The sequence below is a fragment of the Zootoca vivipara genome, chromosome Z1, assembly GCF_965207765.1.
Source record: "Zootoca vivipara chromosome Z1, rZooViv2.hap1.1, whole genome shotgun sequence".
NCBI lineage: Eukaryota > Metazoa > Chordata > Lepidosauria > Squamata > Lacertidae > Zootoca > Zootoca vivipara.
In genome coordinates this window covers 35,565,563-35,585,202 of record NC_142583.1, presented here as the reverse complement: position 1 = coordinate 35,585,202, position 19,640 = coordinate 35,565,563, and the positions used below count along the sequence as shown (strand labels likewise).

The 19,640-nt window shown below is 44.0% G+C and overlaps 1 protein-coding gene and 1 long non-coding RNA gene across 2 annotated transcripts in view; one reads left to right on the top strand and one right to left on the bottom strand.

The window, feature by feature from the left end:
* The first annotated feature begins 2,605 nt into the window (after positions 1–2,605).
* LOC148687335 (uncharacterized) overlaps positions 2,606–19,640 on the top strand; it is an 85,136-nt gene continuing 68,101 nt past the window's right edge. Inside the window, exon 1 of the long non-coding RNA XR_015947716.1 lies at positions 2,606–4,098. This is a non-coding gene — a long non-coding RNA (uncharacterized LOC148687335). The remainder of the gene's footprint in view (positions 4,099–19,640) is intronic.
* On the bottom strand, positions 11,704–18,947 carry SFRP2 (secreted frizzled related protein 2). The gene is made up of 3 exons (XM_035113887.3): positions 18,022–18,947; positions 15,558–15,638; positions 11,704–13,111 (listed from the first exon to the last, which is right to left on the bottom strand). The coding sequence occupies exons 1-3, from the start codon at positions 18,518–18,520 to the stop codon at positions 12,807–12,809; spliced, it is 885 nt and encodes a 294-aa protein (XP_034969778.1). The 5' UTR covers positions 18,521–18,947; the 3' UTR covers positions 11,704–12,806.

Genomic DNA, 19,640 nt, shown 5'->3' with positions numbered 1-19,640 from the left:
TGGTGGGAGTTGTGCATATAGCATATGTGGCCATTGGGATTTTTACTATGAATCCTTTCGATCATGCTCCTTGTGGGAAAGAAGCAGCCAAAGTTTATAATTATTCCCATTCATAAGAACATAACAGCTTGCTGGATCAGACCAAATATATATCTAGTCCCTCTTGTACTTTCAACAGCCAACCAGATGCCTATAGGAAGTTGGTCAGGGGGACTCAAACCCAAGAGCCCTCTCCCCTCCTGGGGTTTCTAGCAACTGTTGTTCAGAAGCACACAGCATCAAACCATGGAGGAAGAGTGTTGCAGCCATAATGAATGCTCACTCCTCTGATTGTGGGTGCCCTTTGCGGGACCATGCACAGCACCCCCAAGCAACGTGGGACTTACCAGCTGGTTGTGCTGGCCTGGCTCCCTGATGTTGCAGTTGCTGGAGGTTCATGCCAAACCCCGGTTCAAATAATCCAATCAGTGGCATTGGTGGAGGCGGGGCCAGCCAAGCGGACCAGTGAGTGAGCAGGCTTCATTCAGGTCTGCTGGAGGTGAATATAAGGAGGCGGAGCCAACAGCAAAGCATGGCTTGCAGTCATTATCTCCATGAATGTGTTTAATCCTTTTAAACTTTAAGTCATCCAAGTTGGTGGCCATCACTGCCTCCTTCATTTCAAGGGGAGGCATTTAAGAGATGCTACATTTATGAAGGCCCTCCCTTCTCAGGTCCAATTAGTATCGCCTCTTCTGGTTTTCTGGTGCCAGCTAAAAATGCATTCATTTGCCCAGGTCATTGGTTGATTTGTTCATTGGCAGAGATAGGGGTGGCTGTGCTTCTGGATTGATGCAACTTGCAGGGGGCAGGGTGATGTAACCTTTTATTGGTTTGTATAATATGCTTGATTACGGTTCTTAAATTGTACGATGCACTGGGGTTATTTTGAGATAATTTAATATATTTTAAAATGATTATTATTTTAAGGAACAGCAGGGGCTAGATATCCTTTAAAATAAATAAAAACACAACTTCATCTCTCCCATTGAACTCCATGAGGCTTATAAATGGTGAATCTTGGATTGTACATAATGCTGGCAACATAAGCTCCAGGGGTCCACTTGGCTTTTGGTATCATTCATAGGTACAGTGGACCTGCAACTTACTTTCACTTCACAAATGTGATCGCAACCTTATGCAGGTGGGAGGGAATAAATAAATAAATGAGGAGCAGGGGGAACCTGTTGTTCCCCTCTCTCCATTTATCTCTCCGCACCCCTGCCCATGCACCCAGCAGGTTCCCCTTGCTTACCAAGCTCTGGGAAGGAGATGTGAGGGCTTTGGGATGCTCCAAGAACTCCTTTCGCCTCTTCTGGAAGCATCCCAGAGGCTAGCAAGGAAAGTGCTGTCTCGCTTACTGGGCTCTGGGAAGGTGGCAGGAGGACTCTGCTAGTTCACCTTTGTGCAAGGGACCCAGAACCAGACCCTTGTGTAAGTGGCGGGCCAACTGTATATGTCAATCGTTTTAGGTTTTGTGTGTAAAGTCTAAACTGCTTCAGAAGGCATCACTAGTGAAGGACCGCTGGATGGTTAAGTCCAGTCAAAGGCTGGATAGGGTTGCAGCGCTCATCTCGCTTTCAGGCAGAGGGAGCCGGCGTTTGTCCACAGACAGCTTTCTGGGACATGTGGCCAGCATGACTAAACCACTTCTGGCACAATGGAACAGCATGACTGAAGCCAGAGCGCACGGAAATGTCATTTATCTTCCCACTGCAGCGGTACCTATTTATCTACTTGTACTGGTGTGCTTTTGAACTGCTAGGTTGGCAGGAGCTGGGACAGAGCAACGGGAGCTAACCCCATAACACATGGGGATTCGAACCGCCAACCTTCTGATTGGCAAGCCCAAGTGGCTCAGTGGTTTAGACCACAGCGCCACCTGCGTCCCTAGTGAGGGTACATAAAGGCAGAGAGTGGAGGCTGTGCAGCAAGATCTTTTAAGCCATTGGCTCTGGTGTGAGGGTGGGTGGGAAACTAATAATAATTTCAAAGCAGAATTGCATTTCCAACATGCCATTGCCTATTACAATCCATCAAATGTCACTCATTTTGAAAAAGAATGATGTTTTGGTCATGGTTGCCCACTTTGTGCTTTCTGCCTGACCTTTTTCTTGTAAAAGAAGAAGGGAAGGAGCAGTAATTCTGTGAACAAGTGACGACACTCCCAACACCAGCCTGCACAGCTTTATGATAAAAGTGATGCTCACTTTTAACCGTTGTAAGAGGAAAGCAGAAATCAATCTGTAAACAAATGAGCTGCTTAAGCGGCCTCTCTGTTTCTGCACCTGTAAGTTAATTTAGCATTTCCATTGCAATTGCAAACCTCTACAAAAACTAGAAATGCATAGCAAACTGTATGCAGCAGCTATCACAGTACTCCTGCATACCAATATTTCAAAGCCCCCCCGGGGGGGGGCTAACCTTTGGCTTTCCAGATGATGTCAGACTCCCAACTCCCATCAGCCTCAGCCAGCATAGCCAGTGGTAGGGAATGATGGGAATTCTAGTTCAGCAACATCTGGAGGGCCACAGATTAGCAGCTTCTGCATTAAAGAAAAGCTTTAATAAAAAGTGTTTTTAAAAAACCTCCCCTAGACGGCAAACAGTAATAATGATGGCAATTATGCAGAGCTCAGCACCATAGGAAATGAGGCAACAACTGTGACTGGTGTAAACATTTGGTGAAATTGTATCCTAATATATTGGACTCCTGGGGCCAAAATGATTGGTTGGCACGGCTCCACAGAATACAATGGCGCTGACTGTAAATTTTGCTTTAAAGAGTCTTGTAAAGTCAGAGTCCCAACACCGACATAAGTCCCTAGCGAATCAGCCATGAAAACACACACACACAGTAACTTTCTAAGTGTAAGCAGAATTTTCTTATGTGGTTTCAGTGTTAATTTGCTTTGAGTAATGTTGACAAGAATAGAATCGTAGAGTTGGAAAAAGCCTCCAAGATCATCCAGTCCAGTCTCCACACAAGAAACCTATAACATTCCTGAGAGGGGGCCATCTTGGCTCCGCTTAGAAACTTGTTTGTTTAGGTCTCTACTTTTCTTCGCTTGCGTGTTTATTATGAATTGATTTCTCACCTGCTCTTCACCATAAGGGGTCCAAAGCAGGCTTGTGTGAAGTGCTTCCCTAACTCTTAACTCAGGTGTCAAAGACCAGGATGCATAAGCCTATGACAGACTGACGTCATGAAGGGGTCAGATGCACCTCTATTGGGAGAGGGAATTCCACAACTTGCCTTCTCGGCCTTATTCATAGAAGCCAAATCCTGGGGGCTGAGGTCCCTTTGTGTCTCCCCCAATAATATATTTGAGCCCCCCCCCCAAATAGACAAGCAGTGCCATTCAAATGGTGTTGCATGTGCCATGTCTTGTGATCGATTATGAGGGACAGGGCTTAGCTGCCCGCTAATTTATATTCAAGTTGGCACCCCTGCCCTTATTTATGTTCCATCTTAAGAGAGAGTCCTGATAGATCAAGGGTCTATCTAGTCCAGTATCCTATTTCCGAGGTTGCCAGTCAGATGCTGCCAGGCTCACAAAGCAGGGCATGAGGGCAGCAGCCCTTTCTCATCATTTGCTCCCCAGAAACTGATATGCAAGAACACAGTGCAAGACCTGGTCTCCATTAATTTCTCTTCTCTTCTCTGAAGAATCTCTGGCCTGTGGGTCTCATCAAGTCTGCCAGTCCTGCCCATTTGGCTTGCAAAGGCATTTGGGGCAAGCAACACCCACCTCCCCATCACGTCTAAATTGGTTTGTGTTGTTAGTGGGGTGTTAAACAATTTGGATGAGGAGATCTGGGATGTTTCGTAATTGCTGCATGTTGCAGGTCATGTGCATATTGAAAGAGAGTCATAGATTAACAGCAACGTTAGATTTATCGGATAAATAATACAGAGGGCCTGACTGCTTACTGCAGCTTAAGAGCTGTGGTTTTGTTTACATGCGGTGCAAAAAACAACAACCAAGCACAAATTTGGAACCAAGCAGTTCTCGGTGCAGCCTAGCAGAAAGCAGGATGTCTGTAAATAGGCATAAGGTAAGCCAAGCTTGTATTTTGTTTTTTTGCTGAAGGGAATTGTGCTGCGCTTTCTTTGCTGAGGTGAAAATACATTGCATAGAGACCAGCGGTGTCTTTAAAAAGCAAAACAAAAAAAGCAGCCTTTGGTGGTTAACATTTGGAGAAGTTCAGATTCTGAAAGATAGCTGTGTATTGGTTCACACATTGCTTTTGAATTGGGTACATTCATGTTAAAATATAAGCCAAGCAGATGTTGCCCTCATCCATAGTTTAAACTACTGTAGTAAGGCATGCTTCTGTTGAGTGCAATCAGTGGTTCAAAATATGCCTGAGCAGCTGCATATGGCTTAAGACCAGCCTAGGGGTGAGGTGGAGGTGCTGTTTTGCCACCTATAAATGTATGCTCATAGAATCATAGAGTTGCAAAGGACCTTAACGTACTGGCAGACAAAGATTTGGAACTGATTTCATCCTGACAAGGGCCAATTGGAAAACTAAGATCCAAACTTTTTTTTTTTAAGTTTAAAAATAAACTTTATTTCTCGTCTTAAAAGAACAACATATCAATAAACAAAAAGAAAAAGTACAAACTTATAAACAAACAAACAAACAAAAAAGGACAAACAGACAAATAACTAATACAATTTACAATCCTGCAATAAAATCATCCATACACTCCAATTAAAATTTCTTCCAAACCATTTATATATCGCTTTCCTTATATTTTCTCCTACTACTTGCATTACCCTTTCGTTATTCATCTATTATCTCTAACTTTCTTCATCTTTACAAATATCAGTATAGATATAAATATAAATATAGATATAAATATAAATGTAAATATATCCCCATGTAGCTCTAATCCCAGCAAATCGCAAACTCAGTTTTTATTCCTTTTTTCCTAAAATACACTTCTACACATTCCCATTCCATTAAAGATTTCTGTTTAGATATGTTTCTGATTATTGACGTCATCCTTGCTAAATTAGTAAATTCTATTAATTTCAGCCGCCATTCTTGAACCGTGGGTACCTCCTCTTTTTTCCATTTTTGGCCAATTAAAAGTCTTGCCGCTGCGCTTGCGTAAAGAAAAACATTTTTCTTATTTTCCGGAATGCTCTCAGGTATCAAACTCAATAAGAAGTACTCTGGTTTCTTTCTGAAGGTGATTCTTAACATTTTTTTCATCTCCTCATATATTTCCCTCCAAAATTTATTAATTTTTTGACATCCCCACCAGCAATGGAAGTAATCTCCCACCTCCTTATTACACTTCCAACACATCTTAGATTCATTTTTATAAAATTTCGCTAATTTATTTGGGGTCAAATGCCACCTGTACATTAATTTCATCATATTTTCTTTGATACCCGCACTGGCCGTAAATTTCATTGTTTTTCTCCATAATATATCCCATTGTGATTTGAGGATTGGCCTTCCCAAATCCTGGGCCCATCTAAGCATCACACATTTTGTATCTTCGTCTTTTAATACCCATTCTAACAGATATTTGTACATTTTAGATAGGGGTTTTGTATTGTTGTCAATTATAATTTCTTGCAATTTTGATTTCTCTTTTTTAAATCCTAATTCTTTGTGCTCCTTAAATAAACTCTTTAATTGACAATATTGAAGCTAGCTGGCGCAAGATGATTTAATTTCTTCATATGATTTTAAGATTAATTCCTCACCTTCTTTTTTTATTAAATCTTGATAGGTCAACCACCTCTCATTTTTACCCTTTCCTCCCATCGCAGTCATCTCTAATGGGGAGGCCCACCAAGGTGTTTTTGCTTCAATTAAGTTCTTAAATTCCTTCCAAATTCCAAAAAATGATTTCCTAAGATCCAAACTATGTATGTGCAGGGCCGGCTTTAGAGGTAGGCTGGGTGGCGCGGGGCCGACAGGGGGGCGTCGTGCGGCAGCCATGCTGTGCACTGTGCCCGCCCACCAGGGCGCCCTGGCGCCGGAGCGATCTCCGCACCATGGCGCCAGGGCGCCCAACATGCTTGAGACGGCCCTGTGTATGTGACTGCAATATACAAGTAAAGCATATGCCTCCTCCTCCTCCCCCCCCCCCCCCGGCAAGAATTTTTGGGAACTGTAGTTTTTTGTGGGTGCAGGGAATTGTAGCTCTGTGAGGGGTAAACTGCAGTTCCCAGGATTCTTTGGGGGAAGTCATGTGCTTTACATGTGTGGTGCACAAAGATTACCATTTAGCATATCTGGGTTTTGTTATTTAAATAGCAACCCCAAATAGGGGGATGGATGCAGTGGATCAAGATTGCAATGGGCACCTGCTGGCAAGGGAACTTTCCCTTCCAAACTGAATAGCAGCTTTTGGGAGGGTGGTTTTCACTGAAGCCCATCCTCACTGGGTTTCACTGAAACAGCATTGGGGGGGGGTAGATTAACCCCCCCTTCCCATATGTGATGCAGTCCTCATCCCTATGGGGTTCCACTATGGTTACTGTTTAAGTAACAACAATCAAAGATTGTCTAGTTGGCCCCAACATTAGGGGAACAAAATCAATAATATTATTTGCCAGGGACCCAAAAATGGGGTTTGTCTTTGATAAATAGTTGGGAGTGCATTGGTGTTTTGTTTTTAAATTAGAAGTATTTTCACCTATAGACTGTGCTAGTACTTCTGTGGAACACCACAAGTTTCATACCAAACATATACAGTACCGGTACAAACCTTGCCCATTAAATCAGGCCTAGATCTTCTATAGGCAGGCATTTGCAAAACAGAGAGCAAACTTCTATCATGGTCAGCATGCTGTGCAATAAATTAACATTTTTAGGGAAGGTTTCTTAGGGTTCAGTTTTGTTACTATAATCTGCCTATATATTATGTATTACAATTGCTATTCTCCTTACTTGCTTTTAGTCATGTGGCTTTTCCCACCAGAAAGTAGGAATTCAGCTCTTTGAGTGCCCCCTGCTGGATAATTTGCAGAATACATTCTCAGGGATTCCGAGCTTGAAACTTAAATGGAAAAACAATATTGCCTATAACCACACATTTTGCTTAACAGTTTGCATGGGGTGAAGCCTTTGCAGAAGATGCAGGGTGGGTTCAGTCCCGGTCACAGTCCGGTGGAGTTCCAAAGCAACCAATCAGTTGCTTGGGAAGACCAAGGAAGAAAGATGAACAGATGTAGAGTCTCTGCCTTGCTGTCCTTTTTCTTGATTGATGCATCTGTGTTTGCTCCAGCCAAGCAGCTCTCCACTTGACGAGGCATGTGATCCTCACCTGCCCTGAGCTTAATCCAGCTGAGTGACCACAAACCTCCTCCCAGCCCTAACAAGCCCCATGATCTCCACCTGGTCCACTAGTGAGCTGGGGCTGTGTTTCCTTGCCTGCCTCAAACACCTCAGAGCCCACAGTGTCTGCAGAGATGGGACTACCTCTGGTTCGGATGAAGTGCCTCCTTCCCCTGGGTCATTCAATGCTCCCTGATGTCCTGTAAGTACCTCCTAAGCCCCCAACCTTCCCCTCCCCATCTTCAGCCTGTCCTGATGTGTACCAATCAGAGCTACCCACCTTGCCGGGATCCTCTTCCCCTTTCCTGGTGTCCTGCCAGTTTATGGCAGCCAACAGGCCTAGTACCTGAAGCCAGGTCCCTGTAGAACATTTCCAGTTTGTGTACATGACCAAGCCATGAATTGTGAAAGATGTGTGTATATATTTGAATGTGCCCTTATGTGTTGCCTGGCTTTAATTGGGCAGGGCAAGTGGTCCCAGCTGGACTCAAGAGACCATCATAGTGTGTGGCAGTGGCTGTACCAGTTTTCGATCTTTCTTTGTGGTGCAAGGAGCTCTTCTGAGAGGGGCAGAGGAAGGCAAGCAAGGTGGACATAGACAGTGGCTAGGACCCTTCCTTGTGTCCCCCACTCATGGGTAGAGTTTTCCAAGTCTGACCTTAGACCAAATGATGCCCTAGGAAAGGAGCATCTCTGATTCTTCCTCCCTTTTTACAAAAACTGATATATTTTTTAAGGCAACCTCACAACTTAGGTGCATTCAGCTTTATGTTCTTGGCATTTTATTTATTAATTTTATTTAAAGTGGCAGAAATGGGGCAGGTGTCCAGGAAAAAAAGAGACTTTGGCAATCCCACCCAACATCAAACCTGATGTGTTTGGGCTCTACACAATTTTGGTTTTACTTGCTATCCACGGATTGTAACCCCTGCGCCAGCTGAGAGTCACCTGTCCTTTATTTTGAATTTGTAATTCATTTCACAATTATAATCGACGGCTTATATGAATGATTTATCTCTGTCATAGTGTAAATTTGCATGTACCAATCTGATTGGTTAAAGTTGCACCATATGTTTGAATGGGCATTGAAGTTACACATCCCCCCCCCCCGTGGATAGTTTAAGGTCAGCGTTGGTCACTTTTACAAGTGAAAGAATTTGTTGTGGCTGTATAAAACTGGCGCTATATGCCCCAACTGGAATTAAACTATCAAAAATGGAAGAATGGCTACATACGTGACATAGGTTTATAGCTCTCGACTTCCCACTAAAGAAGCCTAAGAACTGTAGTTTGGTAAGTGTGCTGGGAACTATAGTTATGCGGCAGGTAAACTACAATTCCCAGGATTATTATTATTATGTGCTTTAAATGTGTGGTGTGTATGCAGCAAGTTACCTGTAGCTGGAGAGAGGGGGTGATATCCAGCACCAGTCATCGTCCGAAAGGACCCATGGAAAATAGTGGTTAATCTGAATATGATTCAGTTGGCTCCGTTTTTAAAGTTTCAAATTTGTTAATAACTTCATGTACAACTGTTGCTTGTCTTGCTCAAGCTAATAAGAGGAGGGAGATGGCCACTGTCCCAAACTGAGATATCCATATGTGGTGTACGGCCACGGGAAATGGTTTCCCCCATTTTTATGTGTGTGTCATCTTCGTGACTTCAAAGAGCCAGGAGAAGCCCATGACTTCTGCTTTAGTGTGTTTTGCAGTCCATTTACCTTCCATCCCTCATTGTTCCCTTTCACAACCTAATAAGGGGAAAATGGCGGTGTAAATAAATAACAAAAAGAGAGGTTCCACAATTGGGCCTGTTGTGGTTGTAATGCTCCCTTGAAAGGAAGCTGTCTGGGATGTGAATGGAGCAGCTCCTGGCAGGCAGGAGCAAGGGAATTAAATGACTTGGCATTGGAGAGTTGCAGCCAGCAGGGTGCATGTGGCCTAGTGAAGGGACAAATGATGGTTAATCTGGCCCCTTGAAGATCTAATTGAGAGGACATTGTTTAACTCTTTACCCGTAACTAAACTGAAACTTGAAAAGCCTTCGGACACATCTGGCTGCTACCCCACTTCAAAAGCTTAATAGCTAAATAGTGGATCTAAGCCTCGGACAGAAAGCCAAGATTTGACGAAGTGAGCACAATGCGCTTTACCCTCTTATGCAGATTAACCATCTTGCAAGGCTATTATGTACTGGAACTTCGGTGCTGTGTTTTGATATCAGCCGGTATTTTGCAAGATCAGCATCGCTGCAGGGTAATTGAGTTGTGTGGCCTAATGCTAATTGCCCACTTCTGGATTCTTCACTAGATTTGGTGATGGGAGAGAAAGCGTCCTCATGCAGGGCTTCACAGACTTTATTAAGGGTCCTGCCGATTGTATTTTGGCCTTGCTTGGAACCTGTTTCGTCTGTGACACCCTGTGACCTGGAAATCACCCGTCGATTTAACGCTTTGTGTAGCTTTGTTTCTGGGTGCTCACTTCTGACAGGGTGGCGACCTAATCACTAGCTTCCCATGACCTAGTCACCGTATGAGATTTACTGGCTTGGAATCTCATTTCTTGGAAGCTGTACCCAAATAATGGGATATGTATGTGCCAGGGTATGCTCTGTGAAAAGAGTATCTACCTATTGGGCAAGGATTATTTCTACTAGGAAGTTCCACCGGAAAGCCTAGGGTTCTTAAATCTCTAGTGCAATATTTTTAACCATTTTTCATATTTATATATTTAAACATCTTTGGAGACATTTTAAACAATCTTTTAAATAATGGCTTAAACAAAGCCCATGCCTTATGAAATGAGGTTAAGTAGTGTGTGTTGCAATTAACCTTACTCCAAAAAAAACAAAAAAACAAAAAAACCAACCCGATCCACAGGCAGTGTTTCATAGGTTCACAGCAAACCAGGGCATATTAATTTAGGCTTAAAGGGGAGGTGGCTGTCCACTGTCTAACCTGTATTTAAAGTCAAGAGGAAAACTTTGGTTGCCATCTAAACCACAACTATAACTGTGCTGGAATCCAATATTCTTTTTAAAGTGCCAATGAATGAAAATAACTGTATAATCAATAGAAAAAAGTGTATCATTATTGAACAAGGGACAGTCTCTCCTCAAAAGCTTGTTGTATCCCTTTATGGGGGAAGAAATTAAAACAGGGTGGAGAAAACCTTTGGCCCTGGACTCTAGCTCCTATCAGCCCCAGCCAGCATTGCCTGGGATAGCTCAGTTGGTAGAGCATGAGACTCTTAATCTCAGGGTCTTGGGTTTGAGCCCCATGTTGGGCAAAAGACTCCTGCATTGCAGGGGGTTGATGACTGCCAAGGTCCCTTCCAACTTTACAATTCAGCGATCTCTAGGAATGGCCAGGGATGACAAGAGTTGTGATCCAACATCTGGAGGGCCGTGTAAGATTATTGAACTGTGGGCATTTTGTTCTGTTAGCATTCTGTAATGGCAAGGCATGGTGCGCAAACTAATAGCTGCTATATGCAATGTTTCTCTGTGCTGAGCTGTGCAACCCAACTGAAAAGCTGAAGCTGTGTGTGTACTCAGACCCCTGACATCATTTATTCTCTATTGAGGGGACAACCCAATCTACCCTTTTGTTTCAGCCCTGGGTCTTCATAACAGAATAACTTTGGGGCACTTATTTCTTCCCATTGGATTGAGCCAACATTTTGTACTATGTGTGTGATGTTGAAAGGGCTTGGTGAGAGCTTGGTATATGTGCATGACCTTGATGAGAACCTCATCCATGTGTATTTTACCAAGCAAGAGCTGTCCCAAGTTTCTGAAGATGTTCACACAGAGGGTGCAAAAAGACTGTGCCTACATGACTCATGTATAATCTTTGTCGGCTCTTTCTTGCGGTCCTGAAGATCGTTTAGAGTTTTGGCTGTCCTAAGTTGAATAGTGCTGGAAAAGAACTTCAGCAATAAAGAAATGGCCAGGGAAGCATTCAATGTATGTTTGAGGAAAGTGCATGGAGTAGCTCAAACCGAACAATTTCATCTGCATCTTTTAAAAGCATTCTATCCTGGACACCTACAAATGCTACTTCAGTAAGAGAATTCGGTGAAGTTTAATTTACATGGTTACCACATTACCCACCTTAATGTATTTGGGGACCATGCTGTGGTCACATCTAAACGGGATGGATATATTACATCTAAGGATACGAACATGTATAATCCTTCAGGCTTTCATGGGCCAATGTTGGTGGGACAGAGGATAAATAAAAAGTTCTGGTTGTTTGACAAGTAAAATAAAAATGGCTAGATAGTATGGAGGTAAGACTTATTGCTCACAGCCTCATTTGATCCCCCAAAGAACAAAGACAAAGGGTAAACTACTGTATGATGTAAAGTTTATATACAAGAATATAAGGTTTATCTGGAATATTTACAAGGTTTGTTAAAGTAATATTTTACAACTCTTTCAGAATAACCACTACTTATATTACAGTTAGACTAAGGAAAGGTTTAATTTGTGAAGGCAGTAGTACCAAAACAGCACAAAAAGAAACCTTCCTCAAATGTGCATTGAGTCAGTTTAAAACTATTAACAGGTTTGTATAAAATACTGTGTGCAAATGGTTAATATGCCTTTATTGACGCAGTTCCTGCATAAGTAGCACATGTGACGATTGTACTTTCCCTATAGTGAATAAAAATAGGGGACATGTTTATCTTGGGTAAAATGTGGTCCAATATTCCAGGTCAAAATGAAACAGAATGCCCACAATTCAACACAGATTTATAGTGCAATCCTACGCATGTTTACAGAAGTAAGGACAAACTCCAGGATTGTAACTTTAAGCTATGCGCAAGACAACCGAACTCAGAGGACTTTTAACTCTGTGTTGAATTGTAGTCCCAAATGGAAAGGTGTATAAGTGGCACTCCTAGTGACTTGACATCGTTGTCAGATTCCCTTTCAAATAGACCAGAAAGTAGCCATATCTGGGGTTTACTATCTTCTGAAGAAAGAAAGGGCAACATCATTTCATGGAGCCCTTTTCGCACCGCATCAAAACGGAACCTGACAAACTGGACTTGATGATTACCAAAGCTAACGTGTAATATACCCTATACAGAAACGTTAGCCGCACTGAAGGACTGTTCAAAATGGAAAAAACCAAAACAAAAGATTTAAAAAATTAAAGTCACATTTTGCACCGATGCAAATAGCTAGCTCTAAGCAAGATACTTTAATACAATCATAAAAAGTATTCATGTTTTTGTTTGTTTTTTTGTAATGAGAGTTTTACTATATGTACAAAATTGGGGAGGGGAGGCTCCCCTTTCCTGTCCCTCCTCCCCCACCGCAAAGAAAGAAATAAACGATGTTTCCTCTCCCATGGCTGCTGTGCTTTGCAGTGGAAGCCAGGAGGTGCAAGGCGCTTGGAAGAACTTGAGGCTGGTGACTAGACAGGGCCAAACGTGGCAAGCAACTAGCACTGCAGTTTGCGAATGCTGCGCGAGAACCTCTTGAATGCTCGCTGACCTTTTTGCCACCGCTTGACGGAGGTGATCACCAGCTCGCCAGCCATCCGCTGTCCCATCACTAAGTAGGGTGCGTTTATATCGTTCATCTCGTCGCAGGTACACTGCAGGCCACCTTTGAGCCAAAGCACCGTTTTCTTCAGATCCCTTTCTGTCACCCCATTCAGCTTGTAGATGGTTTTGCTCTTTGTTTCCGGAGTGATCTTGGTGTCCCCATTGATGTAGGCGATCTCCTTCACTTTTATCTTCAGAGCTAATAGGGATAACGGGGAGCGGGGGCATGTTGAAAGGAAGAAAGAGAGCGAGAGAGCGAGGTTTTTCCCATTAGTGCAGATAAAGAGAACCTGGGGAGGGAGGTCTTCTATTGCTAATTAAACTGTCAGGGGCTGACAGAATGGACAGCAGGTGGCTCCATTTCTAAAGCTACCAAGGGCATGCAAGTCATTTCAGTTTGAATCAACCTTGGGGTGTGTTTCTTTCTTTCTTTCTCTTTTAAACAAAACTTTTCTAAGTGGGCCTTTTTTCTCCAGCTTTTTTCTCTCTCTCTCTTTCTCTCTCGTTTGCAAACACAGGAGGGGGGGGAACCAAGCCCCCCATTTTTGTACATTAATTATGCATTAAGGTTTCAACTTGGCACAATGTCTTCTCACCAAAGCTGCTGGGGTGGAGGGTGGGGAGGCCTACGATTCATAGGGAATCTGATCGCGGATGTTGCCGAGATCACGAGGCTTAATTTACGAGGTTAGAAAGATTCTTAGGTGAACCTGTAAGGAACCGACATTGCTTGCGTACTGTATGCAAAAGAACAGGCCAAAGAGAAAGAAAATTGGTTTAACATCTGCATTTGATTTGGAAAAATAACTGGAAAGAGGCGGGAGGAACACAAGGCTCATTAAGAAACCTACACGGCATGCTTCACACACACACACACACACACACACACACACACACACACACACACACACACAAAGCCACCAAGAAAATGTTTATCTGAATATCTCATACTGGATGTGCCACATGAAAACTTAAAAAGACTAGTTACACAGGCAGTAACTCATTGTCTTTGCAATTCCCTTCTGATAAGAATATTATCCCTGTAAATTCCACCACAAATACTTTCCCAGCTCTAATCTGATAAAATTATAGCATGTGTTTATAATACTAAACTTTTATTTCTCTGCCAACTATTTTCTCATATGTTATCTGCCTCACTCAAGAGGCCTTTCCAATTACCAGCCCAGAAATGTTTATGTCTTGTAAGGATATGCCAGCCATCTCACCTCAGTACTGCCATTCTCAATCTGCTTCCGCCAAAGCAGTTGGGCTGCAGTTCATGGCATGCTGGGTTTTCTGAAGAAACTTTTAAAAAGAACAACTCTGGAATGCAAAGGCTTTGCCATGACTCTTGAGGATGAACGTTAAGATCTGAAGCACTTTGCATGTCAGAAACGCCATAAAGACCAGGTGGTTTGGAAACCAATGAGGACAAAACTCAGCCCCCTCTCACATCTTTTCAGCTTTCTCACCGCCCAATAATCCAAGTCAAGAGGAATCCCTTTCTGACATCGTTCCCATCAGACTGGGTGCTCAGCATTCCCTCCCTCCCTCTCCATGAGAAGATGGGAACTGGAGAGGATAAAGCCTGATGCTCTCAGATTCACAGCAGGACAGGAGTTCAGCCTCCCCTCCCACCCCCCTCTCCCTGCAGAAGGATCAGAAGGGAAACAGAATGGAGACGAGGTCCTCAGCACAGCTCTGCTGCCTGGGTCTACTTTGAAAGGCTCCCAGTTGCATCAGTGTAGCACACAAGCAACGGTCAGCAAAGTATATGTGGAATATACTTTAAAATAGGATGTTGCCTTTGGTGCACATGGTAGAGAATGCCATGCATATCTACAGAAGATTCTGCGATGCCCCAGCGTTACTGCAGATGGTTTTTAAAATACACAAATATTTTATGTGTTTGGAAAAGTTGCTGTGACCTGTCACATTCAATGATGACCAGGCTATGGGACCTAGGGTGGGACTATACAGATGAAGATGCAGCAATAGTACGACAAAGGTAGAAGCCACAGAAAATCAATCTGATCTTCCACAGAAAATCAACCTGATCTTTATTGACTGCCGTGGGGCAAAGTATATTATGCAAAATGTAAAAGGAGTGGAGGAGGAGGCGGAGGCGGAGCTTCTACTTTAATAGGGGCCTCACTGCTTTCTTCCACATAAGAGAATGTCTGCCAGTTGCTCCTATGCAGGGAAGGAGGAAAATGAGGCACATGGTAGGAGGGATAGCTCTATCCACTGCTGCTGATGCTGAGTGCTTGACTGCTCCCAATAGGGACCTCATGCAGTTTGTCTTCCTCCATAGCTTTCGATAACAGGTGCTGACACTACACAGGTACTATAAGCCCCACTGACGTTCACTTTGTTAATAAGAATTGAAACATGGCTGCCATGTTTATTCAAAGGCAGAACTCTAAACAACTTGGAAGCTTGCTGCCCCATTGGCACTACTTATCCTAACCGGCTTTGATTGTCCCATTGCTAACACCAATCCCAGAATCTACTTGATTCTGAAGAAAGCTAAATGCCAGTTCTGTATGTGTCATGCAAAACTGCTTGGTTATCATAGCAGACAGTACGACAACTCTTCCCCATTTTTAATTAGAGTGACTTTAAAAACAACAACAACAACTTACCAAAGTCATTTTTGCAGAGGTTTTCCACAATTTCATTGTCATCTTCACTCTTGCTTTTGCAGGCATCACAAACTTTTGGTGCTAGAATGAAATATATTTAAAGAAAGAAATCTTCAGCAGAGATGTTCAAAAGAGAACAGCAGGTGGCGTTTGGAAACAAAGTATACTCCACACACACACACACACACACACACACACAGCTGTGACCACCAGATTCTGCCTTATTCTTGAACCAGTTCCATAGATCAGCTCCCAAACCCATAAAGTTGTGATCCAGTGCTGAATATCTGGCGAGTAAGCCACACTGAACACAGTGGGACTTACTTCCAAGCAAAGCAATACATAGGATTGCTCTGCACATCAGCTGCGTGGGACCAACTTGAAGGCATGAGGGAAGAACCTGTGAAATACAAAGGAAAAAACAGCAGAAAGCAAGATGTATAGCCCTCAATGCCTTCGTCAGAAGCTACAGGGACAGCTTAGAGTGTATTCTGAGCTTAAAAGAGTAAAAGCATTTTGTTTTAGTTTAGAAATAATAATAGCTGAAAGAAAACTAAACAGTCATGCTAAAGAAATATCTTGCAAATTCAGTGGGAAGGCTCGAAGGAATATTGAAAAGGCAATGGATGTGAAGGAGATTAAAGCTCCCCCCCCCACATCCTTAGGTTCTCCCAGGAGGAAAAGAAATCAATGCCTTGATGGGGGGCATTGAGTGGAGGAAAGGAGAGTGACAATACAATACACAAGGTTTCCCTGATGGGTTTGCTTCAGAAATCTGCCCTCTTCTTTTCTCTTCTTTATTTAAAAACTTGGGATAGTGTCACCCTCCCTCTCTCTCTCTCTCTCCTTCCCTCCGCCTAGCTAATTAAAACCATCTAAACTGTGGCTGAAAGCATTTAGTTTATTTATTTAAAATGAGAAGACATGACTTTGACACTCTTTGCATTTGATTCCTTTATCAACAAATTTATTTAGTATGTGCCCTCTCCATATTATTATCAGTAGGGGTCGGTGAGAGAAACCATCAATTAAACAAAATGCAAACCTCCACAAGAGTTTAAAACAATGCTAGCCTGTTTAAATAGGACAACCTGAGCAGCAGGACATCCAACTAAGTCGTATTTAGATGAGACTCATTGCAATCAATGAGCTTACTTAAGCCTGTTTCAATAGGTTTGCTCTGAGCATGGGCTAATGGGTTGAATATGATGTTTGATATTACAATTACAGAGTACTGTGATTAACGCACCTTGTGAGTAAGCCCACTCACATTAAATGAAATTTACTTCCATGTGAACATGGACTGGACTACTAAGAGTGCACTGAAGTTCATCAGGTCTAAGACTGTAATCCTATAAGTATGCTTACTATGCAATTCATGGGACTTTCTCTGAATGAACAAATCTGCAGTTGTAGATTTGAAAAAAACTTATTTGCACCCTGACAATTGCACACTGAGCATACTATAAGCTCAACAGTGGAATTCTATACCCACTTACCTGGGAGCAAGCCCCACTGAACTCAAAGTCATTTGTTTCTGAGTATACATATTTAAGATCCCACTGTAAGTCTCAATGAATTCAGCTTGGCTTCATTCTTATTAACTGTGTTTAGGACTGCACTGAGCATTTCAGACCTTGGGAAATTGTAAGCCTGTGGCGTTTGCTTTGTTAAACTGTAGTTTTCTGGAGTAAGGGGGCATCCACTGAATCATTGTTTGGTGCTGTGATGGTCTGAAAACATATCTGAGGTTCTGGAGTGATTAAAGCATATCTATAGTAGAACCCTGGATGTTCAAAAGTAACAGAGTTCCATTGTGCTATAGGAGGCTCTGATTCTTCCCTTCCAAAAAAGATACCATTTATTAAAGCTGAGATAATTGATGAGAAGAGGGCTTTTATTTTGTGGGTTTGCTACTTTTGATACCTTATTCCTTTAAAAAACGGGGGGGGGGAGGCAAGCAATTCACTTCTAAACATTCTTATCCAGGGGAGTCTACTGACTTCAACTGCACTTACTTTGGAGTAAGTGTCCTCAGGTTGGTAGCTTAAGCAATCTGATTCATGCTCACCTGGGCAAAAACCCAAGTCAACACATTGCGATTTCTCCCCAAGTAAGTCAGGCTGCTTGGTTGCAGTCCTTGGGCACATTCACTGCGGAGTAACGCCACTGAACCCAACGGGATTACTTCCAATTATGCACTTTAGCCAATCCTTCCCTCCTAGAGAGACTTTCGAAGCATTCTTCTACACGGTTATTCATTCAGCAAGTCCCCTGCTTTCAGTGGCGCTTATCCCCTGGGAAATGTGACGAGGAGCCCATTGGAAATGCCCACGACCGTCGTTGGGAATCTGCTTCCCGCAAGCGTGCCTAGTGCGCGCTCCCCATCGAGCAAACTCCGTCTTTGCGCCCGCCCCGGGAGGCTCGCCGTGCCCGCAATCGGTGCCCGAAGGCGCCCTCTTACCTTCTCTGGGAGTCGGCAGGACGTGCTCGCCGCTGGCCGGCGGGATGCACAGGTCGTTGTCCTGCGGGAAGCGGCTACAGTCCAGCATGTCCGGCCACGGGAAGCCGAAGGCGGACATGACGGGCGCGCAGCTGTCCTTGACTTGCTCGCACAGCGAGTGGCAGGGCTGGATGGTCTCGTCCAGGTCGTCGATGCAGACGGGCGCGAAGAGCGAGCAGAGGAACTTCCGCGTGTCCGGGTGGCACTGCTTCTGCACCAGCGGGATCCAGGCGCCCGCTTGCTCCAGCACCTCCTGCATGGTCTCGTGGCCCAGCAGGTTGGGCAGCCGCATGTTGGGGTACTCGATGCCGCGGCACAGCAGCATCGACGCCGGGATGGGCTTGCAGTTGGAGCGCTTGTACGAGAACTCGGGCTGCCCGAACAGGAAGAGACCCCGCGCCGAGCCGATGCAAGGCGTGGCGAGCGCCAGCAGGCACAGGAAAAGGGCGCGACGCTGCATCGCGGGTCCGGGGAGAGGAATCTGGAGGCTGCTGCAGGGATGGGCCTGCTTTCAAAAGGGTCCGCTCTTCTGGGGATCCAGGAGGCTGTGGCGGGGCGGGTATCCGAAGGCTGCAAAAAGGCAGAAAGAGAGAGGGGGGTGCAGAGGAGGGAAGAGCGCGCGCGCAATGCTCAGCTTCCCGCAGGCTGCATGCAGCTTTTGCAAAGCGCTCCTTCCCCGCGCCGACGGGCACACTGACCCCAGACGCGAAGCGCAGCGGAGCTTTCTGGCAGTTTTCTTATGCAAATCGAGAGGGGCCCGTGGGCGGAGCCGTCTGACAATCTGCCGGCAGGGATTGGCCTCGACTAGCTGGGGGGGGTCGTTCCCCCTCCCCGATCTCTCCCCTCGTGGTTGGTCTTTCTGGCGAGAAAACTCTCGCAGAAAATGTTTCGGGATGCGCGCGTGCGTGTGTTTAAACTAGGGCGAGCTGAACTGGTTTCATGAGGCGGAATGGCAAATGCCATTTTCAATGGAAAATCTGAAAAGTTTATTTTTTAAAACAACAACAACAACTGTTGCCTAAGAGTAATTTGCAGCTTCTGAATGACTTGCTTCCATTATTCAGCCATTATCTGGAAGGAACCTAAATTGGAGGCTATTATTGCTCCATCCTAGAGCAGCACATTCTGCAGTTTAACTATGTGCCCTGTGGAGAAGTATCTCCTTTTGTCTGCCCAGAATTTCCCAATATTTAACTTCATGGGATGACTTGGTTTCTAGTGCAGTCATACCTCGGTTTAAGTACGCCTCGGTTTGAGTACTTTCAGTTTAAGTACTCAGAGGACCCGTCTGGAACGGATTAATCCACTTTCTATTACTTTCAATGGGAAAATTCGCTTCAGGTTAAGTACAGACTTCTGGAACCAATTACACTCATACTTCGGGTTAAGTACGCTTCTGGTTGAATACTTTGTGGACCCGTCTGGAACGGATTAATCCACTTTCCATTACTTTCAATGGGAAAGTTCGCTTCAGGTTAAGTACGTTTCAGTTTAAGTACAGACTTCTGGAACCAATTGTGTACTTAAACCAAGATACCACTATATTACTAGAAAGGCAGGAAAGCACATTCCCCCACTTT

What these genes read in the sequence shown, in the direction of transcription:
- SFRP2 (XM_035113887.3), bottom strand. Translation starts at nt 18,520, where the DNA reads ATGCAGCGTCGCGCCCTTTTCCTGTGCCTGCTGGCGCTCGCCACGCCT. An exon ending in CCTGCCGACTCCCAGAGAAG is followed by an intron (nt 15,639 to 18,021) that starts GTAAGAGGGCGC and finishes ATTTCATTCTAG; the next exon opens with CACCAAAAGTTTGTGATGCC. An exon ending in CCTCTGCAAAAATGACTTTG is followed by an intron (nt 13,112 to 15,557) that starts GTAAGTTGTTGT and finishes TATCCCTATTAG; the next exon opens with CTCTGAAGATAAAAGTGAAG.